The sequence below is a fragment of the Dromiciops gliroides genome, chromosome 2 (genome assembly GCF_019393635.1).
Source record: "Dromiciops gliroides isolate mDroGli1 chromosome 2, mDroGli1.pri, whole genome shotgun sequence".
In the NCBI taxonomy this organism is placed as follows: Eukaryota; Metazoa; Chordata; class Mammalia; order Microbiotheria; family Microbiotheriidae; genus Dromiciops; species Dromiciops gliroides.
Window position 1 is genome coordinate 470,029,285 of NC_057862.1, and position 25,486 is coordinate 470,054,770.

At 39.7% G+C, this 25,486-nt stretch overlaps 2 protein-coding genes across 5 annotated transcripts in view; one reads left to right on the forward strand and one right to left on the reverse strand.

Annotated features, from left to right (window-relative positions):
* HADHA (hydroxyacyl-CoA dehydrogenase trifunctional multienzyme complex subunit alpha) overlaps nucleotides 1-20,210 on the reverse strand; it is a 68,600-nt gene extending 48,390 nt beyond the window's left edge. The window contains exon 1 of the mRNA XM_043983400.1: nucleotides 20,116-20,210. Within this exon, the coding sequence (XP_043839335.1) occupies nucleotides 20,116-20,182 (67 nt within the window). The 5' untranslated portion in view covers nucleotides 20,183-20,210. The remainder of the gene's footprint in view (nucleotides 1-20,115) is intronic.
* Nucleotides 19,889-25,486, forward strand: part of HADHB (hydroxyacyl-CoA dehydrogenase trifunctional multienzyme complex subunit beta) — a 43,390-nt gene continuing 37,792 nt past the window's right edge. Inside the window, exon 1 of one of the 4 annotated variants that reach the window (XM_043983405.1) lies at nucleotides 19,889-19,907. The gene's annotated coding sequence lies outside the window, so the exon portion shown is untranslated. Of the gene's footprint in view, nucleotides 19,908-20,338; nucleotides 20,470-20,504; nucleotides 20,655-25,486 lie in introns of those variants that run through there. The other 3 variants (XM_043983402.1, XM_043983401.1, XM_043983407.1) reach the window with 3 other exon arrangements.

The following is a 25,486-nucleotide window of genomic DNA, read 5'->3' on the forward strand; positions in this document are numbered from 1 at the left end:
AATGCTTCTCTTTTATTGAAAATGCATCTCTTGATGATTAGGCTCAGGTTTTCATACTATGTCACTTCCTGATTCACCTTGATCACCTTTGTTCTTCAAAATATATTATTCCATTTCCTTTTGCTATTTCTCGTGGGTATAGAATTGTTATATGTTACACGAATTTCCTTTCCTTTATATTTGAAAGTCTTTCTCCAAGTCATTTGCAAATTTTGTTGTCACTAGAATTGTTTAATTTAACTATTTATGTATCTTGGAGTTTGCAGGATAAGAATTTTTGCCTCCAGAAAGGTAAAAACCTGTAGATTCTTTTGATTAGAATTTTGTTTTCTGTGTTCAGAAGTCCTGGATAGTTGTCTTGCATTATTTTTTGCATTATGGTATTCAGGTTATTTGACCTCTGTTCTTCTGGGAGACCTATGATCCCTGAGTTGTTTCTCTGAATCTGTCTTAGAACAGTATGTTTTACTTCATAGAAATCATGCTTTCTTTCAATTTTTAAAATTTAATTTAGATAGAGCACTGGCCCTGGATTCAGGAGGACCTGAGTTCAAATCCTGCCTCAGACACTTGACACTTACTAGCTGTGTGACCCTGGGCAAGTCACTTAACCCCAATTGCCTCACCAAAAAAAAAAAAAAAGAAAATTTAATTTAATGTTTTAACATTATTGCTTTTTACTTTTTTCTTCCTAATTGTCCTTTAATATGTATTTTATTTGCATTGCCAATCAGTTGTTCTCTCTTTTGTTTCTTGAAGACAACACTGTCAATTACAATTTTTCTATTCTGCCAATTATTTCTTACGTAGGTCATAAATTCTGCTTTCAAAATTTTTATTTCTCTTTTGCACCTTTTATTCTTTGATTCATGTTATTCATACTAATTTATTTCTTCTTTAGTCTCTGTACTCTTTAGTTCACTGAATTAAAGTTTCTAAGGTACTTATTGCGGCTCCATGACTTCTAGGGGATCCAAGTCTTCCCTACTTCTTAATGGATTTATTTTCCTTTGTCTTGTAATGTTTATTCAGAAATGTCTGTACTCATACGCCCAGGAGGCTAGCTTCCTTTCTGTTGTTAATATTTTCCCTGCTTATTTATCTGTTTGTGTTTAAGGTTTTAAACTGAGTTTTCTTTCTCTGAGATCTTTGGTAATTTTCCCCTACTGCTGACTTTCTCTTTTCTCTTTCTTTCCCTTTTTATGGTTGATCCCTGGAGGGCTGGACCTGAGGTCCAACTGTCTCAGCCTCATTCCATTATGAGAAATTCACTTTTCACCAGGTGCAGTGCCCTTACCAAGAGAGAGAGGAAAAGAACTGGTTCCAGCTGTCAGCCAGTCTTTTTTCCTTGAGGCATGATGGAGTACCTCACACTCAGTTCCTTCTGTTCTTTATTTCTCTGGTGACAGAGGCAGCAGAGTTCACATACTTCTTTTCTTATAACTCAACCTTCTCTGCACAGGATGGGGCAGGGGGAAAAAGCTGAGTTCTGGTGTTTGTTACCGAAGAATGGCAGAATGAGGCATGGGCAAGGGGAGTACGCTAGCAAAGACTACAGAATCAGCATGAGAAATCCTCAGTGGATATTTGATAGCTTGTGAGTCCTATGTTTTTATTTACCTGATATAATTAAATTATGTTCCAGCTTCTCATTTCATTGTTTTCTATTTTTTAAATAAATGTTTAGTGATATCTTGGTTTTTTTACATCATCAGAAGTTTTTCCTTCCTGAGAGCCATCCCATATAACAAAGATTTTTAAAGTAAGAGAAAAATGTCCTATAAATACATTTAAAAGCCTGAAAATCTACGCAAGAGGCACAAATAATTTCTATGTATACAACAAGAAGAGATCAGTGTTTGTTTCTTTTTGTTTTTGTTTTTTTTTGGCGGGGCAATGGGGGTTAAGTGACTTGCCCAAGGTCACACAGTTAGTGTCAAGTCTCTGAGGCTGCATTTGAACTCATGTCCTCTTGAATCCAGGGCCAGTGCTTTATCCACTGAACCACTTAACTGCCCCCTTGAGTACTACCTTTTTAAAAAATCCTTTTCCCTTTAAACTTTGTTCTCAGAATTAGTTTTACTTGAAATATTTTGATGTTAATCCATTCCCATAGGATCTTTCTCTCTTCCCTATTACTGTTTCCTTACATTTTTCCTAGTTCTTGGGGTTTGAAAAAATTTGCAATTTCTTTTTAATCATCTATTTCTGCTCTTTTGTGCCTTTTCTTTCTCCACTCAATTAAGTGTTTAGTTCAAAATCTTCAATCTGTGAATAGAATGCTGGGCCTGAAGACAGGAAGACTTGAGTTCAAATCCAATCTCAGACACTTACTAGCTGTGTGACCCTATATAAGTCATTTAAGCTCTATTTGTCTCAGTTTGCTTACCTGTAAAATGGGGGTAATAATAGTACCTACCTCCCAGAGTTATTGTTAGGATTAAATGAAATAATATTTGCAAATTACTTAGCACAGTGCCTGGCATATGATAACTGCTTACTCTTTTCTTCCAATTAAATTTTTTTCTTTTACTGGGCCCTTTTCTCTTTTTTTGGATTACAAGATTTATTATTATTATTATTATTAAATTGGGTCTTTACCTAAGTTTATCTCTTCATTATGTCTTTTACTTTCAAGTCTATACTGACTTTCACACAATCTGAGATTTAGGGCTGGAAGAGACCTTGGAGGCCAAATCTACCCCCCTTATTTTTCCACTGAGGACACTAAGGCTAGAGAGCTTAAGTGATTTGCCCAGGGTCACACAATTAGTAAGTTTTTAGTCTCTGATAGGCTCTGGAGAGGCAAAGACAAAAATGAGGCAGTCCTTGTACTTAAGAAGCTTATATACTGTCAGAGGAGACATGGATATTTATTATTTAAAAGAAATATTGAGGGGCAGCTAGGTGGCACAGTGGATAAAGCACCGGCCCTGAATTCAGGAGTACCTGAGTTCAAATCCGGCCTCAGACACTTAACACTTACTAGCTGTGTGTCCCTGGGCAAGTCACTTAACCCCAATTGCCTCACTAAAAAAAAAAAGAAATATTGAATTTTAATTTAAGTTCCAAATTTTCTCCCTGCTCCCATGCCCTCCCCTATCCACTAAGAATGCAAGAAATACAAAACCTGGAGAGGCTGAGCCAAGATGTTGGAAAGAAGGCAGGAAGTTGTCTGAGCTCTCTCCAATTTCCCTTGAAACAACTTTAAGTCATACCTCAAAACAAATTCTGGAGAAACAGAACCCACAAAAGGACAATTTTCCAGACCAAAGCAACTCAGTAGGACATCAAGAAAGGTCTGTCTCACTTGGGTAAAAGGGGAGTATAGGTGGTGTTGGGGCAAGTCAGTGGGAGGTCCTTAGCGCCAGTATAGATCAGCAAACAAGGTCCTGTGGTCCTGGCTCAACAGGCCAGGGGAACAGAGGGCCAACTGTGAGTGAGGTCTTCAGCCCCCAGAACAGCAGGTGAATAGTCTAACCTGGCACAGAAAGCCAGTGACCAGGCCCTTGGCGCTCAGTGCAAGAAGCTTGGGACAGTGCCCCCTGTGCTTCAGGTGCAGAGTTCAACTTTAAAAGTCACAAAATAGGCTGGAAAATTAGCAAAAACAAAACAAAAGAGACTATAGAAAGTTACTAAGGTGACAGGGAAGATCAAAACACAAACTGAGAAAAGGACAATAATATCAAAATGACTACATGTGAAGCCTCAAAGAGAAATATGAATTGGTCTCACCCCAAAAAGTCCTCCTGGAAGAACTCAAAAAGGATTTAAAAAATCAAATAAGAGAGGTAGAATAAAAACTGGGAAAAGAAATGGGTTATGCAAAAGAAATCATGAAAACCATATCAACAACTTGATAAAAGAAGCAAAAAATATGGATAAAGAAAACAACTTAAAAAGTAGAATTAGCAAAATGGAAAAGGAGGTACAAAAGTTAACTAAAGAAAATTCCTTAAAATTGAGGATTGGGCAAGTGGGAGCTAATGACTCTATGAAACATGAAGAATCAATCAAATAAAATCAGAATTAACAAATTAGAAGGAAATGTAAAATATCTCATTGGAAAAATAAATGACTTGAAAAACAGAGTAAGGAGCAATAATTTAAGAATTATTGGACCACCCAAAAACAATGTTAAAAAAAAAGAGCCTTACATGGGGGTAGCTAGGTGGTACAGTGGATAAAGCACCAGCCCTGGATTCAGGAGGACCTGAGTTCAAATCTGGCCTCAGACACTTACTAGCTGTGTGACCCTGGGCAAGTCACTTAACCCTCATTGCCCTGCAAAAAAAAAAAAAAAAAAAAAAAAGCCTGGACAGCATCTTTCAAGAAATTATCAAGGAAAACTGTCCTGATAGCCTAGAACCAGAGGGTAAAATAATCATTTAAAGAATCCACCAATCACCTGAAAAAGAACCCCAAATGAAAACTCCAGGAATATTACAGCCAAATTCCAAGACTCTCAGGCCAAGAAGAAAATACTGTAAGCAGCCAGAAAGTACCAATTTAAATATTGAGAAGTCACAGTCAGGATTACCCAGGCTTTAACAACTTCTACATTAAAGAATCATAGAGTTTTTGTTTGTTTGGTTGGTTGGGTGTTTTTTTTGGTGAGGCAATTGGGGTTAAGTGATTTGCTCAGGGTCACACAGCTAGTAAGTGTTAAGTGTCTGAGGCTGGATTTGAACTCAGGTCCTCCTGAATCCAGGGCTGGTACTCTATCTACTGCGCCACCTAGTTGCCCCAAGAATCATAGGGTTTTGAACATGATATTCTGGAAGGCAAAGGAGCTTGAATTACATCTGAGAATCAACTACCCAGAAAAACTGAACATAATGTTTCAGAAGGAAAAGTGGACATTCAATAAAATGGGGAACTTTCAAACATTCCTAATGAAAAGACCATAGCTAAACAGAAAGTTCAGTTTTCAAATACAAGACTCAAGAGAAGCATAAAAGGTAAATGAGAGAGAAAAAACATAAGTTAATCAATAAGATTAAACTTCTTATATCCCAACATGGGAAGATGATACTTGTAACTCTTAAGAATTGTTTCTCTATTTGGGCAGTTAGAAGGAATATACATAGACACAGGGTATGGATATAAATTGACTTTAAAGGGATAATATAAGAAAAATTAAAGGGTGAGAAAGAAGATTGCACTGGAAGAAGATGGAAGAGAGAGGCAGAATGGGGTAAATTATATCACATGAAGAAGTACAAAAGACCTATCACAGTGGAGGTAAAGAAGTGGGCGTGATCATTGTTTGAACTTTACTCTCATTGAATATGTTTCAAAGTGGGAATAATATAAACACTTAGTTGGGTGTAGAAATTTATCTTACCCTGTAGAAAAGTAGGAATGAAGGGAGACAAGAAAAGGGGGGGTGCCACAGAAGGGAGGGCGGGCTGAGGGAGGTGATGATCAGAAATAAATCACTGGAGGGACAGGGTTAAAGGAAAGAGAGAGAGACAGAGAGACGGAGACAGACACACAGGGGAAAAATAAGATAGAGGGAAATATATAGCTAGTAATCATAACTGTGAATGTGAATGGGATGAACTCCCATAAAACAAATGGATAGCATAGTGGATTAAAAATCAGAATCCTACAATATGTTGGTTGTTTTTTTTTTTTTAGGGAGGCAATTGGGGTTAAGTGACTTGCCCAGGGACACACAGCTAGTTAAGTGTCTGAGGCCGGATTTGAACTCAGGTCCTCCTGAATCCAGGGCCGGTGCTCTATCCACTGTGCCACCTAGCTGCCCCCAATATGTTGTTTACAAGAAATATATTTGAAGCAGAGAGACACAAACAGTAAAGGTAAAAGGCTGGAGCAGAAAATATTATGCTTCAGCTGAAGTAAAAAAAAAAAAAGCAGGGTTAGTAATCATGATCTCAGAGCGAAAGCAAAAATAATCTAATTAAAAGAGACAAGGAAGGAAACTACATCTTGCAAAAAAAAAAGGTACTGTAGACAATGAAGAAATCAATACTAAACATATATGCACCAAATGGTATAGCATCCGAATTTCCAAAGGAGAAGTTAAAAGAATTACAGGAGGAATTAGACTGTCCTTTTGGTCTGTTTCTTCTTTCACATGAATAATATGGAAATATGTTTTATATGATTGCACATATATAACCTATATCAAACTGTTTACTGTTTTAATTAAGGAGAAGGAAGAAAAATGGGGAACTCAAAAATTTTTTAAATGAATGTTAAAACTGTCTTCACATGTAATTGGAAAAATGCTATTTAAAAATAAAATAAAGAAATGCAAAAGCCACTACAAACATGAAATCACACAAAACTAAGTATTAATTAAATTTATATTACTATGTAAACAGTTATCTTAATTCTTCTCACTTTACTTTGCAACAATTGACATAGGTCTTTCCAAGTTTTTCTGAAATAGCCCCCTTCATTATTTCTTATAGCACAATAATATTCCACCACATTTATATCATAATTTGTTCATTCATTTCCCAATTGATAGATATCTCCTCAGTTTCCAATTCTTTAATACCATAAAAAGAGCTACTATATATATTTTGTACATGTGGGGTCTTTTTCCTCCATTATTTTGGGATATAAAACTAGTAGTGGTATTGCTGTGTTAAAGGGTATGCACAGCTTAGCACCTTTTTGGACATAGCTCCAAATTATTTTCCAGAATGGCTAGACTAGTTTATGGCTTCACCAAAAGTGTATTAGAGTACTAATCCCATATACCTCCCAGCATTTGTCATTCTCCTTTTCTATTGTCTTAGCCAATCTAATGGGTGTGAGGTTGTTTTAATTTGTATTTCTCTAATTATTAATGATTTAGAGTATTTTCCCCAAAACTACTGATAGCTTTCTTCTTCTGAAAATTGACAGTTCATATCCTTTGATCATTTATCAAGTGGGGCATGGCTTTTATTCTTATGATACCGGCTTAGTTCCTTATATATTTTAGAAATGAGACCTGTATTAGAAAAACTTGCTTCAAAGATCTCCCCCCAGTTTTGTTTTTACTTTTACTTGCATTGCTTATGTGCAAAATCTTTAAAATTTTATGTAATAAAAGTATCCATTTTACCTCCTGTGAACCAATTTGTCTCTTATTTGGTTATGCCCATTGATATGACAGGTAGTTTCTTCCATGCTCTACCAATTTGCTAATGATATTCCTCTTTGTATCTCAATCATGTGCCCATTTGAGCTTATATAGGTATACAGTTGAGATATTGGTCTGACCAGACTGCGTTCCAGTTTTCCCAACAGTTTTTGCCAATTAAGGAGTTCTTGCCCCAGCTTCTGGGATTTGGGGATTTATCAAACACTAGATTACTCTGCTCATTTGCTTCTGTGTATTATGGACCTAATTTGTTCTACTGATCAACCACTTGGTTTCTTATCCAATAGTAGACTGTTCTGATAATTATAGCTTTGTAACATAGTATGAGACCTGGTATTGCTACACTCCCTTTCTTGATATTTAAAAAAAATTGATTCCATTGATATTCCTAACAGTTTGTTCCTCTAGATGATTTGTTATTATTTTTTCTAGCTTTATAAATTAATTCTTTGGTATTTAGATTGGTATGGTACTGAATAAGTAAGTTAATTTAGGTAATACTGTCATTTTTATTATATTGGCCCCATGAACAATGAACATTTCTCTGGGTATTTAGATTTGTATTTGTGGGAATTGCATTTTATAATTATGTTCATATAATTACTATGTGTGTCTTGATAGGTAGACTAAAATATTTTATACTGTTTCATTATTTTAAATGCAATTTTTCTATCTCTTCCTGCTGGGGTTGGGCTTTTTTTTTTTTTTGGTGATATACAGAAATGATGACTTGTGTGGATTTACTTTATATCCATCAACTTTGCTGAAGTTAATTGTTTGGATTAGAATTTTAGCTGATTCTCTAGGGTTCTCTAAGTAAACCATCATTAGCATCTGCAAAAAGTGATAGGTTTGTTTCCTTCTTGCCCATTCTTTCAATTTTTTTTCTTGTTTTTCTGTAGCTGGCATTTCTAGTATAATACTGAATAATAATTCACCCTTGATATTATTGGAAAGGCTTCTGGCTTATCCCAGATACTTGCTCTAGGTTTCTGATAGATACCACTTATTTTAAAGAAATTTACTCTCCTGCCACCTACTGGGTTTTTTTTTTTAAATGGCAATGGGGGTTAAGTGACTTGCCCAGGGTCACACAGCTAGTAAGTGTTAAGTGTCTGAGGCTGGCTTTGAACTCGTGTCCTCCTGAGTCTAGGGTCAGTGCTTTATCCACTGCGCCACCTAGCTGCCCCCACCCACTGTTTTTAATAGGAATGAATGTTGCAGTTTGCCCAAAGCTTTTTCTTCATTTTTTGAAACTACATGATTTTTTTTTTTACTGATATGGTTAATTATGCTTGTAGTTTTCCTAATATTGAATCAGTCCTGCATTCCTGGTATAAATCCAGCACAGTCATAGTAGATGCTCTTGTGATATATTGTTGTAATCTCCTTGCTTTTTATTTTATTTAAAATTTTTGCATCAATATTTGTTAGGGAAATTGGGCCAATAGTTTTCTTTGTTTTGGCTCTCCCTACTTTAGGAATTGTGAGAATATTATTAATATTACACAGGCCCCCTGCTGTGTGAGCATGAAACAGTGTGTGAGAGAATAGGCCCCTTGCTGTGTGGGCATGTGAGGACCCTCAACCAATCAGCTTGAAGCAGTGAGTAAGGTAGTTGGTTTTGGGAGTTGGTGGTTGGAACCTCGTGGGGTTGGCAGCTGAACCAGGAGTGGTTGAGGTAGATAGATGGCTTTTCCTATTCTTTCAGAGACACTTGTTCTCTCTTTGTTAACCTCTAATATATTTTAATAAATGTTTAATATACCTAAACAGAACAGAAGGGTGGCCAGTTTGCCCACAAAACATAGGGGCAGCTAGGTGGTACAGTGGATAGAGCACCAGCCCTGGATTCAGGAGGACCTGAGTTCAAATCCGGCCTCAGACACTTAACACTTACTAGCTGTGTGACGTTGGGCAGGTCACTTAACCCTCATTGCCCCCCCCCCCAAAATCAAAACATAAAGAGGCATAATGTATAATATAACTGGAAAGGTAAATTGGGGGCAGGATGAGATGGGCTTAAATGTCAAATAGAAGAGCTTATATTCCATCCCATGGAAAATAGGAAACTACTGTTATTTACTGAGCAGTGAGAGTGACAGGGCCTTCCCTTTAGGAAAGATCACTTCAGCCGTTCTATGAAGGATGAATTAGTGTAAGGGTAGCTTGAAGCAGGGAGACCAATAAGTGTAATAGTCCAGGTAAGAGGTGATAAAGGCCTGAACTAAAGGGATTATGGAATAGTTAGAAGTAATTAGAAAGGTACAGATTAAATAGCAGATATGGAGGTAAGCACAAGATTTGGCAATTGATGGGATATATGGGATGATGGAGTGTGAAAAGTCAAGGAAGACTTGGAAGTTTTGAACCTGGGTGACTGGATGGATAGTTTTGTTCATGAGAAAAATAGATTAATATATATAACCTATATCGGACTGTCTGCTGTCTAGGGGAGGGGAGGAGGGAGGGAGAAAAATTTGAAATTTGAAATCTTAAATAAACAAATGCTGAAAACTCTCTCTACATGTAACTGGAAAATAATAAAATATTTTTATTAAAAAAAAGAAAAATAGATTAGTGTGAAAGGAGAGTGGTTTAAGGGACTGAAAGTTCTGGACATGTTCAAGTTAAGATATCCAGCTGGACATACCCAAAAAGCAGCTAGTGATGTAGGACTGGAACTTATATAGGTTGGCTATATAGCCTAGGAGTCATCTCCATTGAGACAATTACACCTATGGGAACTGGTGAGGTCACCAAATGAGAGTATAGAGAAAGAAGAGAAACCAGTCTAGGATATAGCTTTAGGGTATACCCATAGTTAAGGGGTTTGACAATGGTGATGATTTGACAAAGAAGATAGAGAAGGAATAGCAGAATGGAAATCAGGATAGAGGAGTATCATAAAAATCCAGAGAAGACAGAGTATTTAAGTAGTCAACAATGTCAAATGTTGCAAAGAGGTCAAGAAAGATAAGGATTGGGAAAAGTTTCTTGGATTTGGCTTTTAAGAGAGCATTGTTAACTTTGGAAAAAACTAGTTTAAATGGTGGGAGATGTAGGAAGCCAGATTTACAAAGTGTTAAGAAGTGAGAGGAGAGAAAAATGGCTAGAAAATTGCTAAAGAGAAAGATATATGTTGGTTGAGAAGATAGGATAGCGAGAATTTTTTGAAAAGCAGCAATAAAAGAACCAGCAGATGGAGACTAAAGATTGGAGAGGGAATAATTATGGTTGTAATCTGTTAGAGAAGACTCAAAGGGATAGGATTATGGGCATAGGTAGAACCAATTGGCATGGGCCAGAAGAGCCACTTATTCATCAGAGACTGGAATAAAGAGAAGATAGATGATGACTTTAAGGAGCTGTGACATTCAGAGAAAGGGAGGAACTTCTAGCAAGTGGCTTTCATTTTCTCATTAAAAGTCAGCTCAGGGGGCAGCTAGGTGGCACAGTGGATAGAGTACTGGCCCTGAAGTCAGGAGGATCTGAGTTCAAATCTGGCCTCAGACACTTAACACTTACTAGCTGTATGACCCTGGGCAAGTCACTTAACCCCAATTGCCTCACCAAAAAAAAAAAAAAAAAAAAAGTCAGCTCAGTTGCATAACTTTCTCCAACTCTGTTCAGAGGCATATGAACAGGCTTGAAGGAAGTGGAAAGTAGGAGCATTGTTAAGGTGTGGGCCTACATGGGAAAAATATAAGAAATTAAGGGGTTCAAGAGTGGAAGATAGTATATAGTTGAATTGCTTAACTAATGAATGGAATCTGGAAAAGTTGAAAACCTGGAAAAGTACTGAGGAGTGGAAGAACTGGTGGTAAGGGTGAGATGTCAAAATAATTACTCTTAGGCATACTGTGATTCTGTGATTCACATCTCATCCAGCTGTGTACACCTGCTGTCTTGCTATCCCACCCTACTTCTGTGCACATAGAAACAGTGCATTGCTCATAACAAGCTCTCAAGAAATGCTTTCATTCTGGTCACATTACTCCTTTGATCAAAGAATATTCAGTAGATCCCTTCTATCAAATAACCTTCAAACTCCTTTGCCTTGGCATTAAAAAACCTATATAATTTTATGCCTACCTTTCAAGCAGAATCTCTTTTCTCCATGTCATGTACTCTATGGTCAGCCAAATTCTCCACTTGTCTCCCTAGTTTGCTCATTCAATAACTACTTAACTTTTAGAGTCCAACTCAAATATAACCAACTTCTCCATCAAGATTCTGATCCGTGAAAAGACCTTCATGGAGTACTTTTTTTTTGTTTTTTTGTTTTTGTTTTTTGGGGGTTTTTTTGGCCGGGCAATGGGGGTTAAGTGACTTGCCCAGGGTCACACAGCTAATAAGTGTCTGAAGTCAGATTTGAACTCAGGTACTCCTGAATCCGGGGCTGGTGCTTTATCCACTGCATCACCTAGCTGCCCCCTAGTACTTTGTTTTGTAATTCACATATACACTTTCCATGGTGGTAAAAATTATTTGTGGTAAAGATTAATATTGCAGTTTTTAGCTGATTCATTTGGGAGGGGCCACACCTGGCCCACTATGAGGTTACATATGCTACTGAGGTCAGAAGGAGAACTCTCCATAGGCAGTTTTTGAAGGACCACCCCTTTTTGGGGAGGAAAGATTGAACACTCCCTGAAGGGAGGCGGAGGGTCTTTTGGAACGCTAGCAGTCTGGCGCTCTCTTCTTCTCCTCCCCTTGCGGTGGTGGCATGTGTATGCTGTCTTGGGCAACTGCTGTAGCTCGAGCAACTGTAGACTGTCTGGGTTTGGTGAGTTAATTACGGAAAGCCCTAAATTCCTTTGAACTAGCTTAATTGGAAACGGTCTGAGGATTGAATAAATTAAGTTGAGTATTTATCTGTATTTCTATTTTCCTATTTCCTTATCTTTGATTTTTATTAGTTTCATCTTTGTTGTTTAATTAATTCCCAAGTAATAAAATCTAATCCTTTTGTGAACTAAAGCTTAGAGGCTCCTTTTTTTTTTTTTTTAGAAAGGCAATTGGGGTTAAGTGACTTGCCCAGGGTCACACAGCTAGTAAGTGTTAAGTGTCTGAGGCCGGATTTGAACTCAGGTACTCCTGAATCCAGGGGTGGTGCTCTATCCACTGTGCCATCTAGCTGCCCTGAGGCTCCTTTCTTATTGGCCTGGGAGAAATATCTAAAAAGGGCAGTTCATAGGGGAGGGTGAACCTAAAAGGTCCCTCATATTTCCAGGACCTCAATATTAAGGCGAGTCACCCAAATAATGCTCCGTATATCAAATTATGGCCCTCACACCATGTAATGTTTTATGCTCTACTTTCTTAGTTCTCTTCCTAAGCATATAATTATTTCCTTTTCAATTACCTTTCTATTCATATTGTTCTCCCAATTATTGATGCGCCTCAAGGCTCTACCCTAGACCCTCTTCTCTTCTGTCTCAGGGATTGTTTTTGTCTTTCTTTGTTTCTGTAGTCTTTAGCATACTGACACATATTAAGTGCTGAAAAAACACTTGTTGATTGGAGACTTCATCACTTTCATGGGTTCAGTTATCTCTACATAGATGACTATATAAATGATCTATATGGTCAGCTATAGTCACTTGAGTTCCAAACCTGAATGATTTACCAAAAGCCTCTTGGATATTTCAAACTAGATCTCAAACTCAGCATGTCAAAAACAGACCTCATATTTCCCCCACCCCTCTTCTGAATATCTATCAAGGGAGCTACCATTTATCTAGTCACCCAGGTGAGAGACTGATGTTATTACTGAATTGTCTTTCCCTTATTCCACACAGCCTATCAATTGCAAGTCTTGTTAATTCTACTTCCATAACATAATTTGCATATATCCCTTTCTCTCTACTTGCAAGGCCATAACCTTAGTGCAGGCCCTCACCATGTGGACTACTGCAATCATCTTGTAATTCTCCAATCCATCCTTCATATAACTGCCAAAGTGATATTCTTAAAAGTATAGGCCTAGGGGCAGCTAGGTGGCACAGTAGATAAAGCACTGGCCCTGTATTCAGGAGGACCTGAGTTCAAATCCAGCCTCAGAGACTTGACACGTACTAGCTGTGTGACCCTGGGCAAGTCACTTAACCCTCATTGCCTCACCCCCCCCCCCCCAAAAGTATGGGCCTAGCTCTTCAGACCAGACTCAAGAACATGTCCCAGGGGCTCTGGAATTCGGCCTCAGGGCATAATCTCCAAGCTAAATTGTAGTTATGTTACCAGGAAATAGCTAAGAGAACTCAGCCACTCCCTAAAGCTGCCAGTGGGCCCTAGCTATAAACTTTGTTTTCTTTTCTTTTTTTTATTTTAGTGGGGCAATGAGGGTTAAGTGACTTGCCTAGGGTCACACAGCTAGTGTTAAGGTCTGAGGCCGGATTTGAACTCAGGTACTCCTGAATCCAGGGCTGGTGCTTTAGCCACTGTGCCACCTAGCTGCTCCCTAGCTATAAACTTTCAAACAATTACTACTGTACTCTCCTCCTTCAGTCGTAATGTCCACTGTGAAAGCTTTGGAGTCTGGTCTTGTTGGTAAGAGCCCAAATGAGACTATGACAAGTTCTGGGAAAAAGCCAGTTACACCAGCACCTCCCATGAAAAAGTGGGAACTGTCAAAGGATGAATCATATTTGTGAAATGGACATGGGAAGATGGACATACAGATGCTGAGAGACTGTGTTTTTAGGGGACTGACTTGAAGGCACCAGCTCAGCTGCAGAGGCTTCATGGAGGATCATGCAGAGATATTTTACCTTGGGGCAGCGGGGCTGGGGAGAAACTTATATCCTAATACAAGATAAATACACTGAGTTCCGGTAAAAAAAAAATAGTATAGGCCTAGCCATGTTACTTCCTTGCTTAACAAACTTCAATTGCTCCCTGGTTCCTCTAGGACAAAATACAAACTCCCTTTGTTGGATATTAAAATCTGTTCACAACTTGGTTCCAACCTACCTCTTCAGACTTTTAATAAATTACGTCCTTTCATGTACTCTACAAACCAGCCCAAATGTTCTCTTGCTGTTCTTCCAACATGACATTCCATTTCCATGCCTTTGGGTAATCTTCCTTCAAAGTTCATCTTAAATACCACTTCTTATATGAGCCTTTTCCTGATCTCCCAGATGCTAGTACCCCTCTTCCCGAATTACCCTGTATTTCATACATACTTATGTCTACATGTTTCTCTTCCTGATCAAGTGTAAATTCACTAGGAGAAGAGCTTGTTTCATTTTTGGTTTTGTACCCCTAATACTCAGCATGGTATCCAGAACATGGCAGATATTAAATAGCGTTTATTAAATCAATCGACCTCCAAGAACCACCTTCAAGATTCAATCAAGGCTAGCTTCTTTCATGAAGCCAACCCTGACTTCAACCCATATTGAGTTCCCCCCTCTCTGATCAACCAGAACTGAGGTGGCTACATAAATACTAGCACGTGATTCTTGTATTGTTTTACATGGTTTCATCCAGCAATTCAGATCATTAAAGGACAATGATTTGGAGTCAGAGGACCTGGTTTTGAATCCCTGTTCCACTACATAGTAGCTTTTCAACTTTGAGCAACTCACTCTGTGGGTCTGTTTCCCTGATCTATAAATGAGAGTCTATACTAGATGGCCTCTAAGGGTCCCTTCCAGTTCTAAATATGATGTTACATTACAATTGTTCTGTGTTTTACCTTTGTGAAAGCAGGGCCAATGTCTTTTCTCTATTACCCTTCTCCAGTATTTAACCACAGGTCTCTCAAATATAATAAAGTAGAACCACATTGACTTTAGAGGATGCCCTGGATTCAAATTCAGCCTCTTGAGCTTACCAGCTGTGTAACATGGATAAGTCAAAACCTTTCTAAGCCTCGGTATCTTCATCTGTAACATGGGAATAATATCTGTAGTGCCCACCTCATGGGGACATTGTGAGAATCAAATTAGAATGTACTTAAAGTGCCCTGGAAACCTTAAGGCACTATATAGATGTCATTTATTTAATGTTTGTGGAATGAATTGTTGAGGTTGCAACATAACTATAACCTTAAGGCACTATATAGATGTCATTTATTTAATGTTTGTGGAATGAATTGTTGAGGTTGCAACATAACGATAACATTAACTTGCAAAAAATAAGATAGGGTGTGCTTGAGCAGGCAGTGATTGATTCAGACTTAAGCTCATACCTCTATGATTTTAGAAATAACCTTGACAGTTTCTGTTACCATACAGGAATATATAGCCTCAGTATTTTCCCCAAGCATTTAATCTTAGGGAATTTGGCTAGGCAGTTGGCACGGGAGGTTGGAGGAGATGGTATAGGATGATAGGGAGAGTAAAAGAAGATAGGATGATTAGAGAGATGTTACCAGACAGACATCAACAAGAATTCCTGAGAAGATCCCAAGAATGCTCAACTATCAGGGTCCAGGTCAGGATAATCAGAGAGCTGCAGATATGCAAGCACCGTAGCACTGGACTGTTATGTTAACAGGTCCAACATAAAAAGCTTGAACTATGTCAGTGTTATCAATGACACTGTATTGAGAAGGGACATTCTGGCTCCTATTTGAATTATCTGTGGGAATGGGTAGATAAACATCATCTTTAAAAAAAAAAAAGAACACCTATGAGCTTCATAAGATGTGAGGAAGGAAGGGTCTGCTTAGTGAAGATGAAGGCCTAAATTTCCAGGATAGGATGATGGAATGGATTTTAGCAATATCTGCTTTAGGCTTGTTTCTCATAGCTGCCAAATGTAGTTATGTGGATCAATAAAGCAATGAAATAAATCCAGGTGTTCACTACTAGTAAGGCATTAAGAAGATAAAATCCAGGTTACTCTCCTCTACTTCCAAAAACCACAAGAGAAAAAGAGTTGAATACAAAAATATCTCAGGAATCTATGAGTAAATGAACATTTAAGTGGTTGATTTAAAGATAGCCTATAATGCAACACAGATGACTAAATTCAGACAACCACTAACATCATAAAACTACCTCATAAAAATAAACAAAACAAAAAAACCAAAACTACCTCATAAAAGCTTTAACAAAAAAAAAGGAACGTACATTGCTAATACAAATAAATGCTGTTGAGGCCTAGCTGTGAGTGATCCTGGGCAAGCCATTTAACTATATAGTTCCTCAGTTTCCTCATCTGTAAAATGGGGATCATATACTCCTGCCCTTATAGGATTCAAATAATACATTTAACAAACATATAAGTCCAAGCTATGTGCAGGGCACTGAGTTAACTAAGTCCTGGGACACAAAAGCAGTCCATGGTTTCAAGGAGCCTGCATTCCACTGAAGAATGGTCACAAGTCAAAGCACTTTGCAAATTTTGAAGTACTATATGATGCTTGGTCAAAGGCCTTAGAATGTGATAAAATTTTAAATGAACTTTCAAAGGCATTCTACCAAGACACACAATGGCTTAAGAATGAGCAAAACAGAACTTTTACTACCGTTGAGCAGAAAATATCTGTTACTCCACAGAAATATCTATTTTCCTTTCAAGTTAAAACTGATTTCCTCACTAGTTATTTAATTGTTTTAGTTTATAAAATGTTCTGAAGTAAATGGGGAAAAAAGCTTTCCACAGAAAGCCAATCTGAAATAGGAGGTGGGGGAACAGTAGGTGGGATGGTATTGAGAGAGGATTCCCAGACCAGTTACATAATGTTTAATCAATTTCAAACACTGAAATGGGAGTAAATTACAGGGTTGTTTTCAACAAAAATGGTACCATCTCCCAATTAACTTACCTCATTTCAGAGCTATCAGCTTCAATAAACTTTGGCCTACATTCCAGTTAGCATGCTCTGAGAGATTAACCTTTGCCCTACTTTCTAAACATGACAGCAATTAGCTCCAAGCCTTAGGAAAATATACATACATATGTCTTCCACTAATTATGGTTCCAAAAAATTAGATTATGTTGAAACTACGAACAGTCTTTTTCAAATGAAAGTTTTAATTATTTTTTAAACATCTCAAATTGGAGGGGAGGGAGGGAAGGGAACGAATAGAATTGGGTTAAAAAGGAAGAGGTAAAGTAAAAATATCCATTCTGCCAGGAAACCACCACCTTCAATTTACAAAAACAATGTTCATTGATTTAACACTTACATAATTAGAGAGCTAAATTAGAATTAGGTAATAACTTGCTAGAGAAGATAAAAAGGGTTAAGAATTTTAGTATTTCAAAATTAATTTTGGCTAGATTAGATTCACTAGGCAGCCATTCAGCAGCAAATTTACACAAAGGTCATGAAGTCATTAGCCCCTAAAAGGGAGAGGTCAATTTCTTAACTCTAAATAGGTAGATAAAAGTATTAGGCTTGAGTTCAGGGCAGTTTAAGGCAAAGATCAATACACAAAGGCAGAAAAAAAAGCTGCAGGCAATAACTAGTCAAAACCTGTGGCTATATTCAAAACTTTAAAATATTTTAAAATTACACTGGATTAATGATCTCAGTGTAGATACCCCCCAGAAAGGTATCAATTAATACTTGCCTTCCCATCCAATGCAATTCTTGTTCATATTTTTCTGTAATTATAATCCCAGTTTTTTTGGCCTAGACCTTTGATTTCATTTGTGAGATCAACTCTAGATGTAGAAACTCTTACCAATTCATTTGTAATTTATAACTCAGAGAGCTGCCTGGGAGCAATGAAAGGTTAAGGTCACAGGTTAAGGTTGCTTAGGGTCACATAGCCAATATGTGTCAGAAATAGGACTTGGACCCAGGTCTTCCAATCTCCACAAATAGGCCTCTCTCAACCTTTAATAATAGTTAACACATATATCACTTTAAAGTCTACAAAGCACATCACATTTATTATCTCAATTGATCCTCATAACAAAGCTGTGAAGTAGGTTTCCATATTATTCCCCATTTTACAGATGAACAAACTAAGGCTGAAGAGAGGTTATTAAGCAACTTTCCCAGTCAAACAGTAAGTGTCTGAGGAAGGTTTCAAACTGGGATCTTCTTGACTCCAAGACAAGCATCTTATCTACTATCCTACTTAAATGCCTGTATGCTAGGCCTCTCAACAGTAGTATAAATGGAAACAATTTTTAAATTATAAAGAATATGGAATCATAGAATGTCAGAACCAGAAAGGATCTCAGAGGTCAATTCTAAAATGGAGTATTGGAATAGATGGTGAAACAAAATCCAAAAATTTCAACAGATTGGCTCAAGATCACCTAGTCAGTGGTGAAGCAGACTGGACCTCATACCATCTCATTCCTATCCTCTAACACTAATCAGAAGACTTGAATTCCAACTGAATTTTTACTTATACGGTCCCACCTTTTGATGCATTGGCATGACATAACTATTTGAAAACAAGCTGAATAAAACAGAGCAGAGCTCAACATCCTAAGGTGACAAAGTCATATGAAGTTAAATGGGAAAGAAAATTCCCCAAGCCCAAACTTAGAAGCCTCCTCACCCACATTCATTATTTTTTTTTATTTTAATTTAAAGTTTTGACTTCCAAACTTGATTCCTCTCTCCCCTACTCCCTCCCTGAGGGGTTCATATTAATTCTTTTAATGCAAAGTTATTCCAGGTCAGAACTAAAGCTATTTCCTTTATTCCATCAGAAACTCCCAAAATGATATAATTAAAATTGGCCACTTGCTTGTAACTTACAGTCTTAACTGAGGTGCCTCAGATGAGGCTTGAGCCCAGGTCTTCCTGACTCCAGTTCCTGGTACATAATGATTAAATAAATTTGTACTGAATTGAACTGAAATCAAAGCAATCCAAAGTTGGCCCTTTACACATTACACCAACTATACTGTCTCTTAACTGCTGCAAGCTAGGGAAAGAGACTGGACCCGTGATTTTATTAATATAAGAAACTCTTTCTACCAATGCCAGACAACTCCTTTCCTGCAGTTTACAGTCTTAGATGCCCACTGTACTGAGAGGTTAAGTGATTTACCCAGTATCACACAGCTAATAAGTGTCAGGAGCAGGATTTGAAAAAGTTTTTTTTTTCTCCAAGTACAGCTCCCTATCTACTTTGCCAGAATAAGTCTCATTTGCTGCAAAAAAAAAAAAAAAGTCGAATTCCTGAAAACAGGTTGGAAATTATAATCAAACAATATTATCCACCAGACAAAAATTATTTCTCATGAGGTCTTTTCAACCTAATTTGATAGTACAGGAAGTTCTGTACTATACGCTTCGTGAAATGGTACTTTAAAAAATAACAGTCTATACACACTTATTTTTCAAAGTTTGCAAAAGCACTTTTAGTACATTATTATCTCATTTAATTCGAGGAGGTAGTAACTATTTTTTTACCCATTTTATTAACGGTTCAGAGCAGGCTCAAAGAACTTTCCCATTGCCATACCCGCTAGAAAGTGTCAAAGATGGGATTTGAACCCCAATTGAGAGCTATTTCCACCTGAGGACAACTGAGAGATGGAAATAAGAAACGAAAGGGTCATTCAGGTAGCCTAAGGGCAGGGATTAGAAAAGGATCAGCGAGGAGCGGACCCGAGTGGCATTGGTGAAAAGAGCGCTGAATCTGGGGTCATCAGACCCGGGTTCTAATCTTGACGGTGCCCGTGACCTTGGCCAAGTCGCTTCCCCTACCGGGGCCTGGGCTTCCTCTCGGGTTGGAGGGTGTGCGGTAGGGGAAGGGGATGAGGTGACCTCTGAGGTCGCTTCCAGTTCTCTGGATGTAGGACCCACTGAGGAGCGGGACGGGAGACACCACCGGCTAGGTACCAGGTGAGACAGGTGGGCACAGCGGGGCCCGAACGCCTCGGGGGCTATCTGCAGGCTCTGCTCTGGAGCCCGCCCGGGGGCGGGGTCCGGGGGGAGCGGTCGGCACCCTTCCTCCCCACCCCGACCCCCGCCCAGGAGATCTTCGGTCGCCCCCCGGGTTTGAGCGACCAGCTCCCTCCCTCTCTCCCCGCACTCCCAGCAGCGGCCTCACCAGTGACGCGGCGGGCGCGGGAAGCGGTCAGGCGGCTGAGGCTGCCAATTGCCCGGGAGGCCACCATCTTGGACTGGCGAGGGTGAATGTGAGCTCGTGCCGGGAGCCGGGCAGCGGCGAAGTAGGGGGGCCTCGGTGCCCGGGACGCTGCCAGCTCAGGCCTGCCCCGCACACTGCCCGAGGGGAACCGAGGCGCGGAACCAGGCCTCCGCAGCCACCTCTTGCCCTCTGCTCAGGCGGACGCGGGGGGAAGAGCCTCCCTTTCTAGGGTCAAGGGCAGACGACGCCCCTCCGGACAGGAGCGAGGCTGCGGGGAGTTTCTGTCAGGCGAAGACCAAGACAGCCCTAGGACGGGTATGCGGAGGGGAGGGGGGGAGGGGCGAGGGAGTGCCAGAGCTAAGGACGGGACCGGAACCGATGGGGGAATGAGGGGGAGGGCCGGGCGGGGTCATTTATAGCCCTCGGAGCCTTGGCGGTCAAGTTCAGCTCTAGTTCCCAGGATCGCTAACGGGCAGAAGGTCGGATAATCTAGAGCTGAGGTGAGCTGGGAGGGACTGCGCTTGCCCCTGAACCATCCGACCCGGGCCTCTTCCTTCACCAATCCCTCTTCGGCCCCTACTCGGACCCCGGCCCCGCCTCTGGTCCGGCCCGCCGGGCCCTGGCTCGCGATATTCGGGGACGGGGTGTGGACAGATGGGATGGGACGGCGACATAGGACTAGGGTGATTCGTTTTCCCTCTCTGAGCCTCAGTTTTCCTATTTGTAAAACGAAGAGGTTGGACTTAACCGCGGTGGGCCTCGGTTTATGAATCCGTAAAACGAGGGGATTGGACTAAGCCTCTCGGGGCCTTGGTTTACCCCTTTGTAAACTGAAGGGATGGGACCAGCTGACCCTTCACGGCGGCCCCCTTCGGCTTCAATCTGTGCTCCATTCTCTCTTCTCCCAATCCTAGAAACCCTCAGCACAACTTTGCATTTTACTCCGTGGGGGTAGACTCAGCGACTATTTCTATTTAATTGTTTCTCTGTATAAATGTTTACTTTTTGTTCTACGACACGTATGTTAAAAGTGGGGCCCACAGCCAACAGCTGTGTCAGAACGGAGTCTCGAACCCAGGTCTCAGGACTTGCCGATGCAGTGCCTTTTAGGTGAAAATTCCGGGAGAAGCCCGTTTTTTGTCAGCTGCTGCTGGCTTTGTTAGTTCTTTCAATAAGCGTTTACTTAGGAAGCGGGTGGATCTGAGTCATCCGTGCAGCCACCGGCTTCAGCCCTAGAGATGATCGACTTTCTGGGGCATAAGTCGTGTTTGTGTACCTTTGACCTAGATCTGCCCCGAAATGAATGCGGCCTTGTGTCCACCCAAGATGGAATGAGAGAGAAGCCAAAACATTTTACAGTCCAGTAGAAAGAGGCTTGGTCCCGTGAATAGCTAGTTTATTGGATTTAGAGGCAGGAGAGGAGATGTAAAAAAAAAAAGTGGGTGGAGGTTTCCAGGAAGGGAAGAGTAAATGAAAGGAAGCAGTTACCGCTTAGATATTTATATGATCCTAAAATACTTAGGAGAGGTAGCTGAGGTAGGATAGAGAGACCTGCCTGGGCAAGTCATTTTGCCTCCAAGAGCCTTGGTTTTCTGGTTTATAAAATGAGGAGGTTGGACAAGGTAATCTCTGAAGTTCTATTTCTTTGATCTTAAGGGTACCCTCTCAAGTAGGTAGAGCCAATACCCCAGTAAATGCATTGTGCATCTGGTGCAAGTACTTCAGTTTTATATCCAGTAGGCAAACAGCATATATTTGTTAAATTTTAGGAAGGAATTTAATGAGCTGGAGCTTTTGTCCATAGCTTGACCGAGATGATGATGTTATTGGAATACATATCATATAGTTGAAGGAATTTAGAATGTCTATTCTGGAGAAGAGGCTTTTTCTTTTTTTTAAGCTACTTAAGGGTCAGGTAATTTGAAGGGCTGTCCTATTGAAGAGAGGAGTTAGGTCCAAGAGTACAAAACCTGGCAGTAGGGGGCGGCTAGGTTGCGCAGTGGATAAAGCACCGGCCCTGGATTCAGGAGTACCTGAGTTCAAATCCGGCCTCAGACACTTGACATTTACTAGCTGTGTGACCCTGGGCAAGTCACTTAACCCCCAATGCCCCACAAAAAAAACCCCCAAAACCTGGCAATAATGGGTAAAAGTTGCCAAAATAATTTTAAGCTCAATAAAGAACTTCTTTGGCTAATGTGGAAATATTTTGCATGACTATACATTTATAATCTATGTCAAATTGCTTGCCCTCTCAAGAAAGGGAAAAAAGAGGGAGGTAGAGAATTTGGAACTCAAAGTGAAATGAGATGTCTCCAGCCTCAATTTCTTCATCTATAAGATGGGAAAAGAATAATACCTACCTCACAAGGTTGTTGTAAGAATTAAGTAGCTAGTATGTGTAAAGTGCATTAAACTGCCATATAAATTTTAGATATTATTATTAAGAGCAAAGACTGTTTATAATATTTGCAAATTTTGATTGATGATGAACAATCAGGTAGTACCATTTTTCTTGGTTTCCAGACCACCTCTATTGGGAATACATTGTTCATCAGACTGAAAAGGCATTCTAAAAAAAAAAATTTTTTTAAACAAAAGCGGGGCAGCTAGGTGGCTCAGTGGATAAAATACCGGCCCTGGATTCGGGAGGACCTAAGTTCAAATCTGGCCTCAGACACTTGACACTTACTAGCTGTGTGACCCTGGGCAAGTCACTTAACCCTCATTCACACACACACACACACACACACACACGAATTCTAAAGGAGAATTTCTAAAGTCCTCTTCACATAGATTGCTTGCATCCTTCTTTTTAGAAAGGAAGGGAAGGGATGTCTGTGTAGAAGCAGGGTTACTTAAAGGGTGCTTCAGCCACTTTACATGGTCTTAACCTCATTTTGCTTGCCTGAATTGTAAACAAGAGGCAGCATGGCAAACCTCCATAGGGGGCAAACTATGGAGTTAGGAAGTCCTGAGATCAGATATTCCTTTTGACATATACTGGCTGTATGACCTTGGATAAGTTACTTAACCCCTTGGTGCTCTCAGGCAACTCTCTAAGATTACAAATTTAAGTGGTACAAGTTTCATTCATTCATTCAACTAGCATTACGCATCAACTATGTGCCAGGGCATTGTTCTAGGTGCTAAGAATGCAGAGATAAGAACATCTTACATAAGAAACAAAAAAACCGGTCCTGCCTGTCATCATGGAACTTAGCTTCTTTTGTTGTTCAGTTGATTCAGTCCTTTGACTCTTCATAGCCCTTTTTGGGGTTTTCTTCCCAAAGATACTAGAGTGGTTTGTCATTTTCTTCTAGAGCTTATTTTGCAGATGAGGACATTGAGGCCAAAAGGGCTAAGTGACTTGCTTGAGATCACAAAGCTAGTAAGTGTCTGAGAGTCATCCTGACTCCAGACCTAGCTCTCTATCCTCTTCACCACCTAGCTGCCCCCTAGCTGGGGAAAAATGCATATGTATATGTATATGTACACATATAAGTTGTCATATATGCAGATATAATTACTTAATTATTATGTATAAATCATATGTGTTGTTTCATACACATTCTATATTTACATATATGTGTATATATATGTGAATACATGCATATAAAGTAATTTAGAGGGGGTGCTTTCAACTGAGGAAATCAGGAAAGACTGTGTAAGAAGCTTGAGCTTTGAAGGAAACTAGGGATTCTTTTTTTTTTTTTTTTTTTTAGTGAGGCAATTGGGGTTAAGTGACTTGCCCAGGGTCACACAGCTAGTAAGTTTTAAGTGTCTGAGGCCGAATTTGAACTCAGGTACTCCTGACTCCAGGGCTGGTGCTCTATCCCCTGTGCCACCTAGCTGCCCCAAAAACTAGGGATTCGAAGACAAGGTTGGGAAAAAATCCATTCCAGGCATGGAAGACAGGCTGTACAATGGCACAAAGGAATGAAATGTCCTTTATAAAGTACTAACCAATAGTCCAATTTGGCTGAAGTATAGTTTTTGTCCAAGGGAGTAATTGGTAATCAATCTGGAAAAGGCAACAATAGGCTGAAGCCAGGTTGTAAAGGGCTTAAAAGCTATACAGAGGGGCAACTAGGTGGTGCAGTGGATAAAGCATCGGCCCTGGAGTCAGGAGGACCTGAGTTCATATTTGGCCTCAGACACTTGACACTTACTAGCTGTGTGACCCTGGGCAAGTCACTTAACTCCAATTGCCTCACCAAAAAAAGAAAAAAAATGTACATACCTTATTTAAGAAATACTTTATTGTTAAAAAATGCTAACCATCATCTGAGTCTTCAGCAAGTCACAATCTTTTTGCTGGTGGAGAGTCTTGTTTAGATGTTGATGGCCTCTGATCAGGGAGGTGGTTGCTGGCTGTAGGGGTGACTGTGTCAATTGTTTAAAATAAGACAACAGTGAAGTTTGCCACACCAATCGACTCTTCCTTTCACTGTTAATAACACTATTAACGTTATTAACTGGCTTGATTTCGATATTATTGTATCTCAGGGAATAGGGAGACCTGAGGTGAAGGAGAAAGATGAGGAATTGGCTGGTCAATGGAGCAGTCAGAACATAACACATCATTTATTGATTAAGTTTTCTGTCTTATATGGGCACAGTTTATGGCTTCCCCAAATAATTACAATAGTAATTTCAAAGATTGCCGATCATAGATCACCATAACAGATATTGTGATAAAATAATGGGATTTGGCAGACGCCCAGGGGCCTCACCTGAAGATTGATTTAGAATTGTTTAAATTGGGTGAGACTGAGAAACTGACTGAGTACCTACTTAAGAATGATTAAATCAAGATCATGCCTGGCTGGCCCTGAGTGGGGTGTTGTTCTCAGAGGCTGTGGACTACTCATATCAGCAGGAGACAACCCCAATCAGCTTGAAGGACCTCCCCTTTTGGGGAGGGAGACAGGAAGTAGGAAGGTGAGGCTTGCTTGCTGAATCAGCCTCTTTTCTTCCAGAACTGGCTTGGTGGCAGGAGACAGAGAACAGGAGGGCCCCCCCCCCCCTTTCCGTCCAGGACTTTGGTGTGGTGAGGGAGTTCACGTGGACTCCTAGGAAAAGCAAGGGTTTCTCTCTGGCTATACCGACTCTCTCTACACTAACTTCTAATACACTTTAATAAATCCTTAAAAGCCTAAACTCTTGCTGAATTTATCAGTGATTTTAGCCAGCTTCCCCCCCAAAATTGGGGGGGCAGGTTAGGACCCACATTTAGATTTTAAACATCACAATATAATAATAATGAAAAATTTGAAATATTGCAAGAATTACCAAAATGTGACAGACATGATGTGAGCAAATGCTTTTG